This window comes from Drosophila biarmipes, chromosome 3R (assembly GCF_025231255.1).
Source record: "Drosophila biarmipes strain raj3 chromosome 3R, RU_DBia_V1.1, whole genome shotgun sequence".
In the NCBI taxonomy this organism is placed as follows: Eukaryota; Metazoa; Arthropoda; class Insecta; order Diptera; family Drosophilidae; genus Drosophila; species Drosophila biarmipes.
In genome coordinates this window covers 7,168,467-7,187,097 of record NC_066616.1, presented here as the reverse complement: position 1 = coordinate 7,187,097, position 18,631 = coordinate 7,168,467, and the positions used below count along the sequence as shown (strand labels likewise).

General features: G+C 45.2%; 1 protein-coding gene and 1 pseudogene across 1 annotated transcript; both read left to right on the top strand.

Moving 5' to 3' along the window:
• Positions 1–3,346: 3,346 nt before the first annotated feature.
• On the top strand, positions 3,347–3,886 carry LOC108027005 (uncharacterized; annotated as a pseudogene).
• A 14-nt stretch (positions 3,887–3,900) lies between these two features.
• Positions 3,901–16,833, top strand: LOC108027045 (T-cell leukemia homeobox protein 3). The gene is made up of 4 exons (XM_017098246.3): positions 3,901–4,274; positions 6,070–6,500; positions 11,111–11,339; positions 16,095–16,833. Exons 1-4 carry the CDS (start codon positions 4,102–4,104, stop codon positions 16,294–16,296), a joined length of 1,035 nt encoding a protein of 344 aa, XP_016953735.1. The 5' UTR covers positions 3,901–4,101; the 3' UTR covers positions 16,297–16,833.
• The last annotated feature ends 1,798 nt before the right edge of the window (positions 16,834–18,631 follow it).

Below are 18,631 nucleotides of genomic sequence, written 5' to 3'. Positions count from 1 at the left end.
CACACACACTCGCTTCTGGCCACAAGTCTGATCAATTATTGATGCGTTAATTTATCGCTTGGCCAATTGTGTGGCCAATTGGCTAAAACAAAAACACACGCATCGAGTCGAGTCGAGCCTTTTCGGGCAGCCTGGCCTAATCGAAGTCAAGTGTGGACAGACGGATCGAGTTTCGAAAAACAATCACGACCTTGGTCTAGGAACAGCACTTGAGTTTGAATTCGCCGAGGCAAGTGCTTCTTCCTTGTGTTGAGGGAAATCACTTGAGTGAACCCTACACGCTCAGTGATGGCTACTGCCCATCTCAGACTACATTTGGCGATATATTTGGCTTTCACACAAGTGTTCCCTGGCATGTGTGCATTTGAGAGGGATTCGCATAAAGGTAAAACTGTCACCAATAATAGCCAGGCCCTGACCGCACATAAAGTCCATGCTGCGCCGTCCTGAGAGAAAGTGAGACAGCTGGCTGGGGCCAGAAAGGGAGGGCCAGAGGTGGCCATAATCAGTATTGGCATTTTAAGTGACACTTGGTCTGTCCTGCTTTACCTCGCCTCCCAAAAGTCCCGCTGTCACACCAATCTGGATCACATCCCCGCCATCGAACTAAAGTCGCGCCATGCTCCGCCATTTGTATATGAGCCAAATAAAAATGCATACCAAATGAAGCTGGCAACCCTGCCAGGAGTTCGAGCGGCAGTAGCGGCTCCTGGGGCAGTATCATTCGGAGGCACTTGCGCAAAACTTTCCTGCTGAATATTCCATGAAGTTGCCAATAAAGTCAAGTGGCAAGTCCTGGCAGCAACGGAAACTGAGGCTGCACCAGTTACAGTGCATACACTGAGAAAATCAATCGAATTTTGAATGATGTGGGAGTGGAACATGCTAGGGTTCCACTCATTGACTTAGTAATGAAAACATAAACTCAAGCTCTACTTAAAAGAAAACTAAAACTTGTTGATAAATCGTTAACATTTCAGTAACGTTTTTCATCTCTGTTGTTAAAATTCCCAACTGGTTAAGCCTTTTAAGAACATCTAGTGATAAGTTGGTATTGAATGTTTTCAAATTTTTTTCCAATAAGGTATATTGTATTTATTAAACAAGGATGATAGATACATGTAAGTTTAACGAACAAACTCTAGTTTATATAAAAATATAGTCTAATGAATTTTAAATGACTATCTTTCGTTGTGATTCTTTAATCTGAACAGGAAGTTAAGGTTAATAAATTTCTTAAGTAGGCATTTTCTTTTTAATGAATTTTACATTTCAAATCCGAAAGTCGTATCCTTTTCTCTCAGTGTTCGTGCAGATACACTTAAGCTAAGTTCTGTTCTCGTTGATGCCGTTTTCCCTGTTGTTGCTGGTGTGTCTGCCATCCGATTGCAGTGCGCTGCTGCATACTAATTTCCCTTTTCCACCACCCTGCCATCGCCCATCGCCCACCGTCATCTCCATTCTCATCTTGGGATCGGAACCACCTCCTCCTCCTCCTGCTCCTCCACCCCCTGGTGCCCCTTCCTCCGGAAAAGGCGAAGTGGTGGTCTCGGTATCATTCCGTATTCATACCAAGCACCAATTCCTCGTCGTTGCTGCCGCTGCAGTTATTGTTGCTGCCTGCTATTAAGTGAAATAAAAGTAAAAATGCAATAAAAATGTTGGCCGCCTCTCGTTTTGCATTAAAATTGCATTACAATTGCCTTGGATGGAGGCGCTGTTTGCTGTAGTTATTGTTGCTTTTATTATGGCAATTGTTTCTGCGTTGTTGTTGCTCAAATGAAATCCAATTAGCCGACTACAAGGCCTACCAGCTGAAAAAGCAGCAGCAACAGCAACGATGACATTGGGAGGCGGCACGAGGAGAAATGGACGTTCGCCCCGTGACTTTTTCCAGAGTCCTTTCCTCGGCGGTGTGCGTGCGTATCTGTGTGTGCCTGGCCAATTGAATATGCAGTAATTGCCTTTCTTCATTTTTGGCCATGATTTTTTTCCGTGTCTGACACAGAAACATGGCCACTTAAGTGCAAAAATGAATATTTACCACCGTTATTTCTAGGATTGGACTCGCTTTAGATGCTAAGTGAGCGGAGTGTTGTTGGAGCTCACTTTGAAGTAAGTTAATTTTGTTTAAAATACTGTTTTACTTGGAATAAACGAAAGGCTGGGAATAAAGTTCTTATTACGAATACAACAAGGGTCAAATGTTCAAGCATATTACCCCAACGAGAAAGGAGAATAGAGGCCATACGACTTATGAACAGAATTTGCACAAAAGCTTAAAAGTATAGTCACAGTCTTATTTTACCTTTTATTTAAGGCATTTAAATATTGTGAAATTTATTTAGAAATTATATACCTTCCCCAGCATAGTCACTGTGTAAAATTTCGACTTACTGACTTGATTTATTTTAAGAAGCAATGGCAACTCAGGGCAATGTACGTATATATGTTTTGATTATGTGTATAAATATCTAAGGTTTCCGGATGACTTTTAAGAATAAATCAAGTAGAAACCAAAATAAATGTCATATTAGCAAAGCTTCAACTGACGACCAACTATACTTTTTAGAATGAATTTCAGTCATGGATATGGTGGGTGTTCCAGGTAGAGGTTATTGCACATTCCACAGCCCGACTGTATCTCGGCTAATGAAGAAGGAGTACCCAATCGCTCCTGGCCCCACACACGCATGCCAGGCATCCTCGATTTGCTTGCTAGGCATTCGGCTCGAGCAACACCTGAGGACTGGGCTGAGATCCCGGCCAGCAATGAGCAATAACATGGCTCGTGCCCAAGGAAAACTGTCAATTAACCCGTGGGGTGAACTTGTGGAAAATGCCAGAGCTGCTGCGTCCGCTACAACCAAGGCAATTTGCATTTGCGGATCCCGGCCAAATGGAATGGATTCTCGCGGCTTGGCCTGGAGTCTCCTTATCGCCGCCTGCCAAATGCCTGGCGATAGCGAGTAGAACACTTAGCGCTAATAAAGATCTCAGTAGTTCGGTGGTGAGCAGTGAGCAGCCAGTAGATAGGGACATTAGGAAGTGGCGCACAGCTCCCCCCTGCGAAATCCGCTGCTTTGTGAACTCAAGCTGACAGAACGCTATTTCCAATTGCGCTATTAATCTGCCACATTTGCACTTCCCCGGGCAAGAGTCCGTCCCTCTCTCGCTTTGCAGCCATCTCTTTCTCACCCTGGGGGTGACCCGTAACGGAGCGAGTGAGATGGCAGAGTGGAAACGCTTGGCTAACCCGAAAATAGAAACAATCAAAATAAAAATACATTCTCTTCATGCTCTCGTCTAATAAAAAACCCCAAAAGCAAAACGTTTTCCATTTAAAATGTCGTCGCAAATGCCAGCTGGAAGTGGGTTTCCCGGAGTCCGCCAGGAGTGGCGGAGGGGGATGGAAGCGCGGGCCACTCCAACCAATGGCAGCTGGCCGAGGCCACGCCCCTGCCAGGTGGAAACCTGTTTCCACGAGCGAGAGGCAACGAGGCGCATGTGCGCCGAGAGCGGGACGGCACGCCTTAAGGGTGGACCAACCAGGTGGCTGGTATTGCGATGGTACTGTGGTATTATGGTAGGTTAGGTTCAAACAAGGTGGCAAACTGGCTCTTTAACCGAAGGAGGAAGGAAGTCGGCAGAGACGCGACGTCGCGGCGGACAACTGGTTTGACTTGTTTCCGGCTCACTCCAACTGCCGGGAGCCACCAGCAATCCGGCAGCGGCGGCCGAGTCGGCAGAGGGCAGAGCAGAGCAGCGGCCGTCGGCACAACTTGATTGCATTTATGAAAAGCGTTTTCGATCGCCAGCACGCGTCCGCTCCCAGCTCGCAATTTGCAATCCGCCATCCGCCATCCGTAGTCGGTAATCCGTGAACCCACAATCCGCAGTTCGCACTTCGCAGCTGGAAGCTCCCACAACGGCTCGTGCTCAATCGCGGAAACCAAACTGGAAGTTAATCAAACATTTTGTGTGTGCCCTCCATGGTTCAAACACTCTGCGGCTAAAAGTAGAAACACAAAGGATTAAGTGACTGATTAGGATTTTAAAGTGCCGTGAGCGAGTCCCAAATTGGCTCCACTAGTTGTCAACATGTCCAGCCACGAGGAGGATGACCACGAGCACGAGAACGAGCAGGGCGACGAGGTGGAGGAGCAGGAGATCCACGTGGACGTGGACTCGGATTCCCGGATGTCTTGCGGCAGCGGATCCGATGTGGATATGGACGGCGGCAGTTGCTACGATGAGTCAGAAGCGCCACTGAGGTGAGGAGATGCCCCAATGGGTCCCGGATGAAGAGAGTTTTCTTTTGAGAAAATTTCGGGAGGCTTGGATAGAAACCTAAGGAATATACCACGGTGACTTGGGACTAGGGAATGTTAGGGAAATATTACAATGCTTAAAATACCATTCATATCCTTACATCGAACCGAATTAAGACTTTTTAAATAAGTATCTTGCGTACTGAACTTAAAACTTACAACAAATAAGTAACCCTAAAAATTTTTATAATTACTTAACTTAACGTAAACATGCCCAAGTATGGGCAACGTCCATTTAAAAATGAAATGCTAAAAGTCCAACGAACCAGGCCAATATTTTTGACAATATAATTTTTGGTTTAATTATTCTTTACCAAGCAGTACACTTAATTTTAATAGAGATACGCTTATTTTCCTCTAAAATTATTTGAATCACTGGCAAAAAACATTTTATTACGGAAACTTCCCAAAGTATTATGAATGGAGAGCCAACATTTGGTAAAATTATTTAGTGCAATCAATTTATATAAACATCTGTATGCCTGCACAGGAAATCGTTTCGAAATAATAGCCAATACTAACTAGTAGTTAAATATACTTTATGAGGTAGTACACGGTTTGTTCGACCTAGGAAGACCACAAAAATTAGAAACTTTATCTGCAGTATTGACTCTCTTTTCATTACCCTATAAAAGTCAGACCAGCATTGAAGCAGAGAAAAGCTATTTACATTTGTTATTATATGTTCATAACTCCCACTGTTTTATGATCTTCGGCTTTTACACTCACAATGCCCACAAATCATTGCCCATTTTCGAATCGCATTCTTCGGCTTAACGCCATCAAAATGCGCTGATGTGCGGACCCATTGTCCGACCTTATAAAGGCCCCCCCTTTCAGCCGACAAAAGGTCTAACAAGCTGCCAGAACGTCGAGCAGGCCGTGCTAACTGCTCCCATTCAAGTTCTTGTTCCGCCTGAAGAACGGTGTGAACAAACCCCTTAAACGCTAATGAATTGACCACAATGCCACCAAGAGAATCAAGTCCAAAATGTCCCATAAAGTCTGAAAGAAACTCCCTGAATTTACATAGGCCGCGGATGGGCAGGGTTTTCGAATGGACGGCGACGATAAAACGCACATTAGTAAGGCGCCAAAAACGCGCTGTGATAAGACTTTCGGGTCCATTTGGGGTTTGGGGTTCGATCTAAAGCCGGACAAAGACGAAATCGTTTGTCCGATTAACATTTTAATAGAGATCGTCATAAAAATGCCATAAAACTCGCGTTCCGGCGAATGTAGAGCAGCAGATAGGCAAAAACTAAAAATGTGTTTGCTCGTAACTTTTGACTTTGGAAAGTGTGCGAGATGGCAATCGAGTCATTGTTCCGACACATTTCCAATCCTGTTCCAAGTGGGCCTTCAGATTTTGTTGGACTTGTAAATTAAACGCGGTGCGTGACTTGTTTTTGGTGCGTCAGCAGATGGCATTCGATGATTTATGGGCGCGTATTAAATGCCTCTAACGGCCGTCAGCATTTGCATAATTACTTAATTCCAGCCGCATTGCGTATACGCAGTGGTGGCCACATGGGTTCTGCATGTCACGTCGGCGTCTCGGCTTATCCGCTCGCGTGGGCCTTTGGCAAGTGGTTTCGAGACTCAACTCGGCTGCAGCGGGCCTAATTATGGTTCTCAGGCTTTTCCGCTTATCGGGCGACACTTTTTAATGAGCCTGCACCTCAACTTGGTATGGTTTCTGATGTCTTCTGCCCGTCTCTCTCCCTTTCTTGTCCAGCGAATCCCTGCAGTCGGAGCAGACGCGCTCCTCGTCCAGCGAGAATCTGCCCTTCAGCATATCACGCCTGCTATCCAAACCCTTCGAGACGAGCCACCACCACCACAGCAACAACAACAACCACCTGATCAGCAGCAGTCCCGGCTCCAGCAGCAACAACAACAACAACAGCAGCAGCGGGGAGAAGGGGGAGGAGAAGGAGCTGCTGCAGCAGGAGGACCACGAACTGGCCGCCTACAAGCTGGCCACCAGCATCGCCAACTCGACGTACGGAAGCGCCGCCGCGCTCTACTCGTATCCGCACCTCTACCCCTCGGCGGCCGGCGGTCATGTGCTGCGTGTGCCGCCCCAGCGAACGCCGCTCACCTGGGCACTGCCGCCGCTGCACCACGCGGCGCTGGCCCATCAGGCGGTCAAGGATCGGCTGGCAGGTGAGTGAATCGCAGTGCAGTGGAGTGAAGGAGTCAGGGTGAAGCCAACTAGGGGGCCCCATGTCGCGGTGGCCCATGTTCGCCGAGATCCCTCACGGGGGAGTCCCCCAGTGACCCGCGGTGGCAATTGCTACTGTTCCCCAAATAAGCGCGATCAGAGAAGTCTTTTAAGGCTACAAGCCTATCGGCATGTCATTGTGGGCCAACACACTGGGGCACTGAGAAAAAAAATGCAGTTTTTCTATGGTTAAGGGGAAAAGTGTAAAGAAAATAATATAAAGGGTATTGTGGGATGGGAGATATTGGAACATGACGTCTTCAAAGTATTAATGTAAAAGCAAATTATTAGGTCGAATTGTCAACTTTTAAGAAGGGTAGAGATTGATAGTCCTGTTTCTTCCTCGAGTTAAGTTGCTGAATTCTATTTTTAAATCTATACAAATTATTGCAGGTAAAAGCATTCAATGTTCCAAGCCTCATTAAAAAAGTTAATATAAACTTTAAGCATTTGTAGTAGTTTGTGAAAAAGGAACGTCTTTTTAAACATTTCAGTTTATAGGATTTAATGAGTGTAGAACTTCCGACGGTTATCGTACTCCAAAATAAAGCCCCCTCAAATCAAGTTTCTCACCAGTGATTTTCCCGCAGTGCACTCGCTCACCCGAGTGCTCGGGATGCTAAAGTATAAAAACATGTTTGCCTTCAAATGCGCAATCGCAGCTTAAGTTAAAAACTTAACGCTGAGCCACCGCCCAGAAGCGACGCAGGAATGAGATGCGCCCTCTTATTTGCATACGCATGCGCAGCTGTATTTGTATCTGTATCTGCCGCTGCGCTGCGTATCTGAATCCGCATCTGCATCTGTATTCGCATCTGGGTCCGCAACTGAGTCCGCATCTCCCTGGGCAGCTGGATCCTCGGGCTCCCTTTTGTTAATTTGTTTACATTATGAGCTTCACTTGTAGCTACAAGCGACGGGCACAGCGCGAGCCCTTTGAAATAATGAGACGGCGTTGATTTTATTACGCCTCGGTAGCCGAGGTATCCGATGGATCCCCATCCCCCAGGTCCCGCGCCCTGTAACTCATAATATTCGGGGCCTTTTTCGGTCATGTGATGTGGAAAAGCTGCTTAGGAGCGGCTGGCCGACAATCCGATGCGCTTTTATGGCCAACATCCGCCCAGTGGTTCTGTCTTAGCCGTGCGCTCTTTCTCCCTTTTTAGTTATTTTAATGAGCTGGTTTACATGACTTTTTAATTTCGCGCTGGGCCCGAAAAGGAATTAATTACGCATTGGGCGGTCGCAGCGCTCAGCGAGTGAGTTTGCTGTCTTCGCCGGCTTATTTATCGCCGCATACCGCACTTCACATTTGAGTCCAACTGACATGGTCAGCTTTTAATTAGCCAGTCGAATGCCGGCGATCCGAGGCTCGGCTGGCATATCCATATCCATACTTATGAGCAGGAGGAGGGGCATCCGATCGAATGGGAAGGCAGGCATGGAAGGGATCGGATCAGTCAGCTCGCGTCGGCTAGTCCACCTGAGAGGAGAGGCACACTTATGAGGCCGCGGGTGACCCAAGTCTCGTTTTGTCAACATCTTCGTCTTGGCCAGCGTCTGTGTCTTGTTGTGTTTATTGTGTCGCTTGCCTTGTGGCTGATAAGCTGGCGCCTTGGCTTTTTTCATTAACAAGACAAACGAGCGTCCCGGACTCGGTTCCTATCCCTTCTGCCGTCCAAAGTGCTCCCCTCCCTGCGGCCAGAGCTCTTAGCGCCATATGATTAATAACCATTGCATGTTAATTTTCGTTATTTTTTGGAAAACAACGTCGCAGCAGGCGCCAATTACTTTTCGGCCATGCAGACCCTAATGCAGTTTCATAACGGCCATAATAATCCGAATGGGAGTTGGGCCTTGTCACGACACTTGCCCACACGAATGTCGGCGGTGAATGGTGGGGTTGGGATCTGCAGATCGGCAGATAGAACTTCATTTCATTGAACTTATATACTCACGACCTATCCCACACACATATATTAAATATATTTAACGTATCCTTAGTTTCTTAAGGACAATATTGTTAAGGGTCGATAGTTTACAATATTTTTTAAGATATTTTAAAGTTTTATGTATCTTTGGAATGGTAATTTTTTACAGCCTATGCTGAGCTAACAGTGTTTATCCAAATCACTAGCAAAGGTCAAACAGTAGCAGTTTCCGAAAAATCCCCAAAGTTGGGAGTGGAAGGCAACCAGGCCGAGCCACAGGCCGCCATCAATAATGCATGCTAAAAGCTTTTTGCATTATTTTAGGTATTTCTGGTGAGACTTCTTGGCCGCAACCGCACACACACACACACACTCACCGTCAACTGTATCTCTAAGATACTTATGTGAGCCTGAGCGAAAACATCATAAATAAGCTGGTGGCTCCAGTGGAGTGCGGGGAAAGCGATAAAATTATGCTTATGCGCCTTATCCTCCCTGTAAGCTGGCATCTTATATCCTGAAAGGATACACACACCTGCGGAAAGAGGGGGAAAATCCTAAGGATGCTGCTTATGTGGTGCGATAAATGGCTTTTTATTGAAATTGATATTGCCTGAAATATTCAAACGATCGGCAACCCCCACGACCTCTGGCCCAAAAGCCTTTGGAAAATATATGCAAGCCGCGGTTTAAAGTGTTATCCCCCAAGCGGAAAGGGCCGGAAAAGGGTTCCCGAGAAAAGTCGCAATAAGAAGCATGATTTGTCAGCTTAACACCCGCCATACATTCGCCGGCATTTGATGGCTTCTGACAGCCCACCGCCATTTTCCTACGCCAGCTCCAACGCCCATAAACACATCTCAATTTCAATGGGAGTCGGTGGTCGGATTGAAATCGATGGGTTATGCACTTACAGCGGAGGGGTTTTCATACTTTAGAAAGTTTTCTAAGGTAATGGAATTGGGGAAACTCTCCGCTGCAAATCATTGAACATTTACGCTCTAGTAAATGAGTTAAGTGTGCTGCAGATATGGATATATGGAACATAATCGTTTCAATCATTTCATAGTTCTCTTGAAAACACAATCCACAATACACTTTCCACCAGAATCAAAAACTTGTTCGTTTCACTACCAAAGTATATTTTAAGCAAAATATTAAACAAATATTTTAGGAAGAGTATTTTGAAAGCTGCACAAGCAAGCCAGAATATTTTTGATAAATATTCAATTAAGTTTATCTTGCACATTTGCAATCTCCATTTGTTGCAAATGACTGAAAAGACACGAAAGTTATTTTTACTGAATTGAATGAGACAGTTGATTAATTGGCTTAATTTTGGAACATTATCAATTTGGTATTGATTTGATCATTGCCTAAAATGTGTTAATACTTTTGAATAATTTAACAATCATTTTGGCTGTCTTGGCTGTGGTTAAGGTGATTGGCCATCACTTTCAGCGACTGCTGGCCAACCAATTTCTCCACGACTCCCTGCTTGACCTCATCAGTCAGTCTGTAAGCCGGTTTCCTAATTGTCGCTGGTGCTGCGTTGCTGTGCCAGCCGACCGCCTTAATACTATGGTGCGCACTGTGCCCGCCTTATCGCACCCAATAAACAACAAAGCACACACAACGCCGACTGGCAGGAATTTTAAAAGGTTCAGCGCCAGCACAGGCTCTGCCACTGTCCAGAAAATCGGAATCCGGCAATACAGAACTACAGAAATCCAGAGATGCGGACTCTGGGACACTGGGTCACTTATGCGTCCTACGAGCGCGACTTTATGACTCAACCTCAGACCGAACCGAGCCGAACCGAGTGGAAGTGGATATGGAGATGGAAATGGAAATGGATGTCGCGTGCTTTGTCTACAAGAGGCGGCGATAAAGGCTCCTGCTAGACCGCCGCCGAAACCTCAATCCTTGGCAATTAGGCAGGGGCAGCGAGTCAGCGGCCTCCAAATTGATTTCCCAGCGGGAGAGTCGCTTGGCATTAAGCCATTCAGTCATTTGGGCAGGTAGCAGGCACCAGGTATCGCGCAGCGAGCAGCGCTAAGTACTCGCAGGCGCACAGGTGCCGCCGCTCAACTCCGGAAGCGGCTTTCGGAAATGGCCAGTTATCTAGGAATTTATTGTTTGCTAATTGCCCGCCAGGACACACACCGCACGAGGGGGGACAGATACAGATGCGATCGCAGTAATAGCATTTCCAACTTGAGAGGTCTTCAACATTAGACAGCCTTTTCGCAAACTATTTTTGTTAACAGAACTAAAATACCCTTTTCTATATAATTAGAGTGAAAGTGAAAGAGGCAATTCCATGTTTCTGATGCCTGTCATGAAATGACATCTTAGATTAAAATTTAAACTTACAATAACATATTTCTACATTCTTCATATTTTCCTTTGGCATGATTATCCGTTGCTTTTTATCGATCTTTTTCTAAAACCAAAAAGAAGTAAATAGAGTAATATAAATTTAAAACATATTGGATATTAACACATGAGTTATTATGTTGACCTCAGGTGTAGAGGGATTGAAAGAATCTGTATGGGGCTGCACCGGCCTCCAGGCAGTCTTATTAAGTACTCACACATTCCTCTCATTGCAATTCCAGCTGCCTTCCCCATCGCCCGACGGATCGGCCATCCCTACCAGAACCGCACGCCGCCGAAGCGAAAAAAGCCACGCACATCCTTCACGCGCATCCAGGTGGCCGAGCTGGAGAAGCGGTTCCACAAGCAGAAGTATCTGGCCTCCGCGGAGCGGGCGGCCTTGGCGCGCGGCCTGAAGATGACGGACGCCCAGGTGAAGACGTGGTTCCAGAACCGACGCACCAAGTGGAGGTGAGTGCTACCAGCTACCCCATACCTGGCACCCCCGCTGAGAGGCTGGAGGCTAAAAATCAATACCCATCCCCAGTCGCAGCTACCATTTTTCAGGGCTCGAAAGTGCTGACAGCTTGACACTTACCCTCTTCTATGCTCCCGCTTTTCTGTTTTTTATGTGCCGTTTTAAACTAAAACATGCACAAAAGGCTTTTGTTAAAAAGAGCAAGTGCGAGCAGGTTGGACGGGTGGATAGTCGAATCAGTAATACTCTTGAAAGAAGGTTTAGGTTTATTTTATAGAATTCTTATTTAGCTAATAAGGAGCCATTGACTAAAATACCTTCGCAATCATTACCAGTAATTCTTCCTGGCATGGAAATCAATTTTTACTAAGGAACCCAAACACCTTTCTAATAAGAATTCCTAATCAAGTCTGTGAAATCCCATAAATACATAAATATTCATAACCCACAAGTGGACCATCTAATTAGAATTTATTACACTCAAACTGATTGTTCGTAACTATTTCATGTACGACTCACACATAAAGTAATACCATAACGTATTGCCAAGGCGACGCCTGTTTTGGTACGACCCAACTAGACCATAGAGCATCAAAGCCCGACGCGCATAAACGGGGAGTAAATGGCTCATACAATATGCATGAGCACATTAAATGAACAACACTCAGCCCCACGGAAAAGGGGCATATTTACGAGGTTTACTGGGGGTATTTGCGTTCTGTAGCCACAAAGAGCGCTCTTGTTAAACAAGCTAATTGGCCAGCTTTTTTTATGACACCTGTAATTTCCAGCTAAATATGTGGATTATAAAGATAGAAATACAAATTTAGGCTACATTTTAGTCACAGAAAGTAAGCGACCTTCGTGTAGAAAACTCTTGTCTGAAATGTTACCATTCAAAATAGTTAAAGTTTTTATGGCTACATAGTTAGGCAGTAAAATCGTTAGGCTCTTTAATGCCCATATAAAGAGTGTAAGCGGTCTCTAAATAGTAAATATAACAAATTTCCTAAAAGTTATGGGCTAATTTTATTCATAAAATCAGCAATTCAATCTAGTTCCCCTGTAACTACTTTTAGAATTTTTAGATTTATATAGCCCTTACCATATCGTGTACTCACATCCCCCATGCAAATGACAATTTATTTGACTCCAAAATTAGTCAGAGAGAGCTGTTCCCAATTTGGCGTGGCATTGAAGCGTGATATTGCGTGCGGCTAATTGTTTTCTATTTTATTACGGCCAACTAAGTATTTGAATATGAAATGGTTTGGTCGGATGATTTGGGACCGTCTTGCGGCTCGTATGCGATTACCGGCCGTCATAAAGTCGATGGCAAATGGCGGCTAAATGGACAAAGTTTTCCACTTTCCCAGCAAAGGGAGCTGCAGCTCTGGAAACGGGGAAGGAAAAGCGGGCGGGACGGCGCTTAGCCGCGTTAATTGCCGCTTAGCAGGCGGCGGCATTTTTAGAGCCCAGTCCTCCGGCTTATCAGCCATTTTGGGCCTATTCCAGCTCGTAAAAATTAATGATGTAAAACGCAATTTTGTTAACGGCTATGGCAACGGCTGTGGCAACTGCCTCGGCCACGGCTCGTTTGCGGTTAAGTGAAATGGCAATGGCACATTATGTAGTATACGTACCATGATTACGAGTCGGCACCACTCGTAAATATCCAGGGTATGTGTAATGTGCTCACATAATTGCCTTAATGCACACTGCGCTGCATTCGCCGGTAATTTGAATAATTAGCCCTGTCCAACGTGGCGTATGCGCTATGTATGCTCCAAGTTCCCAGTGCCATGTGTCTGGTGCCTTGTGCCTTGTGCCCATTAGGCAAGTTATAGAGATTGCATACTGAACTTCTCTTGCCCAATTCCTAATAAATAGCAACTCGTTTGCGACAAGGCAAGTGCCTCATTACGAGTATTGTCTGTAGATTGGTGTTATCTGGTGATTCGCAACCACTTGGCATCAATAAATAATAACAAATTGCGCGGCCAAATGAACGAACTCTTGTTGCCTGTCATTGTCTGACAATGTGTTTGGCAAAAAGACGATGAGAAAAAAGAAAGACGAAAAGCAATCTGCCAGCGCAGATACAGATACACAAAGCAGACGCAGAGATACAGATACAGGGGGGTGCAGGAGAAAGAAAAATTGCAGCCCACTTCCGGGCGCTTTGTCCCTGTGGCTCCACAACAAATGGACCCAGCCTGACTTTCCTCTGGTTGCCCTTTTCCCAGCCCATCGGATCCATAATTCAATTAGTTTCCCTGCCATAAATCAAGCTGCCGCTAAACCCTTTTTAATTACATGCTCGTTCATCATGCCAAAACCCCCACTCTCGAATTTTCTTGGCTTCGTCTTGGCTGGTACTTCACACCAATCGGCCCTGCATGTGCAAAAGTTTTTCCTGCCGAAAGCTGGCTAATTAAAAATGTACACACATGCCAGGGCAGAACTTTGACCGCAGTGCAAAAATCAATTTGACTGAAAGGAAAGTTTTTGCGGCCGGAGTGGAAAAATCAAATAAAATTAATTACAATGGCGAGAGCCATTTGTAAATTAACTCGCAATCCTGTTTGGGCCGTCGGCACGTGTCCTGCGCCGGAATCTTCAAGTTTGCGGTGGGCCAGTCCCTCGGGATCTTGGCCGGAAAAGCCTCCTTGGGCAGCCAATTGATGGTCTGGCTAAATTGTTATGTCTTGAGGCATAATTACCGCAGGACCTTTTTGGGGCTGCCCTTCCTGCCCCGACTCCCTCGACTTGCCAACGTCGTTTGCGTGTAGTGTGTGAAATGATTTTAATTACCAGGACTTGGCCGGAAAGGTCCCAAACAGCAGCTGTTGCCATCGGCGACAATTCGGAGGAGCTCGGGAGATTTATGGAGCGAGCTTTAATAAGCATTTTAGGCTAATGCCCGGCCATTACTTATCGCGAATGGCAAACACAAAACTTTCCACATCAACGCGATGGCGCCAAGAGACCAACATTTAACATTTGTAAAGCGTTTGTTACATTTCCCAGCTCCGTGACTGGAGATAAATTACAATCGTGTCGCTGTCTTCGGTCCCAAGCAGCGAATTAAACCCACAGCACACTACACATCCCGCCTTGCCACTGGGTGAGGCACTTTCGTTGGCCTGGCCGTTTTGGAGTTTTTAATCAATTTTCGTTGAATTTTTTATGCGGTAGCTGTTAAAAATGTTGCCCGATAAAGCCGGCTTGAAGGCGAAAAGGTGAAAAAGTAAAAGCCAACTGCTGGCTGCCTAATAACTCACTTCCATGGCCAGGCAGACAATTGAATTGTTGATCCAGCAATTGGGGAAATGGGATAGAAACGGTTGAGTAACAAGGAGTGCTTTTGGTAGACGCCCATGTGAAAAACGATTTAAATGTATGTAGCTATTATTGTGCAGAATGTGCAAGTGCTTGTGATCATAAAGGTACTCAACTCAAACTTAAATAGAACATGATACACATCCTTGTGCGAAGCACTAGTCAGGCATGAAGGCACGTGCTAGTTATTCCAATTTGTGGGCCCCAGACCTTGCACTAAATACCCGGGCTAATGTATTTTTAATGAAGCTCACTTGCGAGTTACGAAAGCGTAGTTTGAACGATGACAATGCTGATGAAAACCGTAATGAAAGCATATTAGACAATAATTATGATATATGTCTGCCATGTGCTAGTCTGCCTAGTTGTGGCTATAATGCGAGCAACCCTTCCCCTCCGCCCGTTTGGTCCTTAGTCGGCAACATAAGAACTTCATTAGCTCATGAAATATTCAAGATGGCGCAGAAACAACCCCTAGATCTGCGGGGGTGGTTGGAGCGTCGATGGAGGAACTCCAGGGGTGGTGGTGGTGCTGGCTCCATGGCCACAATTAGAGCAAAAGCTGCGCAAACGCGGGGCTGAGTTGCTGCATCTGCAGTGCAATTTACCCCTGAATTATTCATCAGCTGGCAGCGCACAAGTTGGGGAGTGGGCCAAATCCCCTTTAAGCCCGGGCATTTAAAATGCAATTTACGCAGCTCCAACTCGGCACGAAATTAATTTTCCACAAAAACAAGCCCAATCGATGGACCTCTGTGCCTGTGCGCCAGTCAGCATATTTGATTTGATTAGTTTTAAATGGTCTTAATAGGCCGCCCACATAACGACTTGATGAGCTCCTGTTTCGGCCTGCCCCGTTGGACGGGTGTGAGCCCCTGAAATGGTTTGCGGCAAATTGGTTTTCCATAATGAATATGTACATTAAGCGATACTATTTGCCAGATAAGGTCAAATGTGCACAGTCATCATGCGAATCGATTGGCGCGTGGCTAGTGTTGCAGCTCTGCAATTTGCTGAGAAAGTAAAGCTCCTGCCTTGACGAATTTATTTCTGGTTCGTATTTGAGGAACTTTATATCACTCTACAACTTATTAAAGTTTTGAAAATATAATTGGAACTCTCGGTTAGTTTGGAACTACTTAATCCAAAGCAATTCATTTTTAAGAACAATTTATTTTTAACAAAGAATAAGAAAGTACCCTTTAGTTAAACAAAATTCTCAGTATGGTTTACATGCCCTCCCTTTAGTTAGTTTTTTATTATCTTGGAAGAACTAATGGAGAATAAAATACTATATATTATCGATTCAGCTAAAACTAGGTGACCTCTGTAGTATACTTACTTTTAGCTATACCTACGTCCCTAAGTAATACTCACCAATACTTCCTATTCTCCTCCCATTCCAGACGTCAAACAGCCGAGGAGCGTGAGGCGGAGCGGCAGGCGGCCAACAGGCTGATGCTCTCGCTCCAGGCGGAGGCCATCAGCAAGGGCTTCGCCCCTCCCTCGGCGCCCCTGGGCTCCCAGGGGGGCGTGAACGGGGCGCCCCTGGCGGCTCTGCACGGCCTGCAGCCGTGGGCAGAGGCGTCGCATGCGGCGGGCTGCTAATCGGCATCGGAGGACCCATATTTCCGCCCTGTGTTTCGGCGGGAGCTGGTTTATTTGTGATACACTTCGCTTTGTACATAGTTCGGGATGAACGGACAGTTCGCACTGTACATAGGAGAAGGGGCGGCGACGACTCGAGGCCCCATTGTAAATACCTAGCTTTACTCTGTAGTGACGCTTTCTTAACCGATTCCGCGAGGATAGGGATCGGAGGATCCCCCGACCCGGAGCAGCGCTTTAAGTTTGTGAAGAATCTCGAATTTCCGTTTTGTGTTTCGTAGCGCAGCATTTAGACTCTTAGTTATTGTTCGACAGTTCAACCGAAGCAAACCGCATCTCAAAACGTCGCAGTGAGCTTGCGAGCCACGCCTAGTAGTAGCATATTTAATACACAAAATTATATACGGATTGTAATGTATTGTAATTGTAATATCTGTCTGTAGGCTTAAGTCGAATGGCATTACCTAGTATTATAAATTATGAACCCTAAATACATGTACGACTATTGCAAAGTAAACCAGATGAGCAATGAAAATAAACACATTATTGAATCAAAGAATACGAAGTTGATGGTTTTATTTTTAATTGACTTAGAAGACAGGGGCGCTAAACAAAATTTAAGAATATAACTTGGGATCAAATCCCAATTAGACGGGAATTTTACTTTTACAGACGTTTCTTAACTTTAAAGAACAGTATCTTACACGAATTTCTCTTGTTTATAAAGTAATAGTTAGGTTTTTCTGTTTACCAACCTAACTCCAACAAGTAATATCCCTTATGTTTATTATGAAAACCTGTATCCTGTCAAGAACAAGTAGTAAATGACTTGAGAACTCCCCAAAAACAAACAATCCCGCACTGAAGGGGAAGGTTTCTGGCCTTTTCGGTTGAGTTCCGTGGATAAACGGCAATGTTCCAACCCTTAACTAGTACAAACAATCCATTGAATATGATTTATAGACGGTTATTGACAGGCGCTGGGTGTTTCGATTCCGTAGACCAATTTTGATAGGAACCTGCGGCCTGACCGGATACCTTTCGACGTGCTAATGATTGGAATACCTATAAAAATCAGCCATATGCTCGGCCCGAAAAACTAACAACAATTAGCGAGCGAATATCCCGAGGCCGTTCATTATAAGTATATTACGTGTTTTTGCGTTGAAAGCAAAGCAAGCAGGCGCCGCTAGACAGGTAGCCCTATACTTAGGACCCCTTCCTTGGGCCTTCCGCCTCTAAAGTGTTGCCGCTGTCACATTAGCGCTGAGGTCGGTCCCGAAACGGTTCGGACCTGAACCCTAACTCCTACAAGACGGCCGGTGGTCGATGGTCAACAGCCGCCTGTACGGAAGTAAACGATTTTGGGCCAAGGAGTTGAAAGACGGCGCCCCAACAAAGTTGCAGACGCCGGCGATCAAATGCTGTTTATTTGAGCTTCAGCAGAGACACCTTTTTAATTTGCCATTTGCCGCTGCCGGGCTTGTGGATATAAATGCACTCGGAGAAAGGCTTCCCAAAACTAGAATAATAATCTTGGTTAATTAATTAATGGTTCTGTCGTGTTTTTTATTTTCAAGAGGATTTTCACTCAATCAATCGCTTTTAAGCAAACAATGACTAAATAAAGTACAATCTTAGAATTATTATTAATAATAATATTTGCATCCGAAATATTTAGTAATCTGTGGAAAACAACAAAGTATTTTATTAAGATTTTTACTATTTACTTATACCTATTTTATAAATGTTAAATTTCTTTAAAAACGAAAGATTTTATTATTCATTTCCTTCAATTATAAAGATTGAAACGTTTTGATTTTCAGAGAATACCTGCTTTCCATGAATTAGGACATTGATTTTTGTGCAAGTGTGAGATCCGAATATGGAGCACAAACTGGGGCTACTTGGAAATCCGCATAAATTGCGTTTAATTGGACAATCTCTGGCTTATTTCTTTGTGGCCAGCGGCCAACGAACGAATCAAATTTGTATGTAATGAGGATGGCAGCCCGAATCGTTTGAATCCTTGGCCCCATCGAGTGTGTGGCATTGCATGTGGGGTTGCGCTTAATTGGCCACCGTTGCTGCTGCCCCGGGATTCCGAATTGGGTTTTCAAGTCCCAGGTTTGATTGATTATTGAGCAAACTTGCGGACAGGCGCTGGACTGGAGCAGCAATCTATTTGTGTCCACTTAGTGTAATACAACATGAAACGACTTCGGAGCTCGGACTTCCTGCGGAAATGGGGTCGAGTCCTGTGCTGGATAACAGGATAACGACTGGACACAGGCCGAAGTGCAGCCAAAAGTTTTCGGCCTTGCGGATGGAAATC

What these genes read in the sequence shown, in the direction of transcription:
- LOC108027045 (XM_017098246.3), top strand. Translation starts at nt 4,102, where the DNA reads ATGTCCAGCCACGAGGAGGATGACCACGAGCACGAGAACGAGCAGGGC. An exon ending in GAGTCAGAAGCGCCACTGAG is followed by an intron (nt 4,275 to 6,069) that starts GTGAGGAGATGC and finishes TTTCTTGTCCAG; the next exon opens with CGAATCCCTGCAGTCGGAGC. An exon ending in AACCGACGCACCAAGTGGAG is followed by an intron (nt 11,340 to 16,094) that starts GTGAGTGCTACC and finishes CTCCCATTCCAG; the next exon opens with ACGTCAAACAGCCGAGGAGC.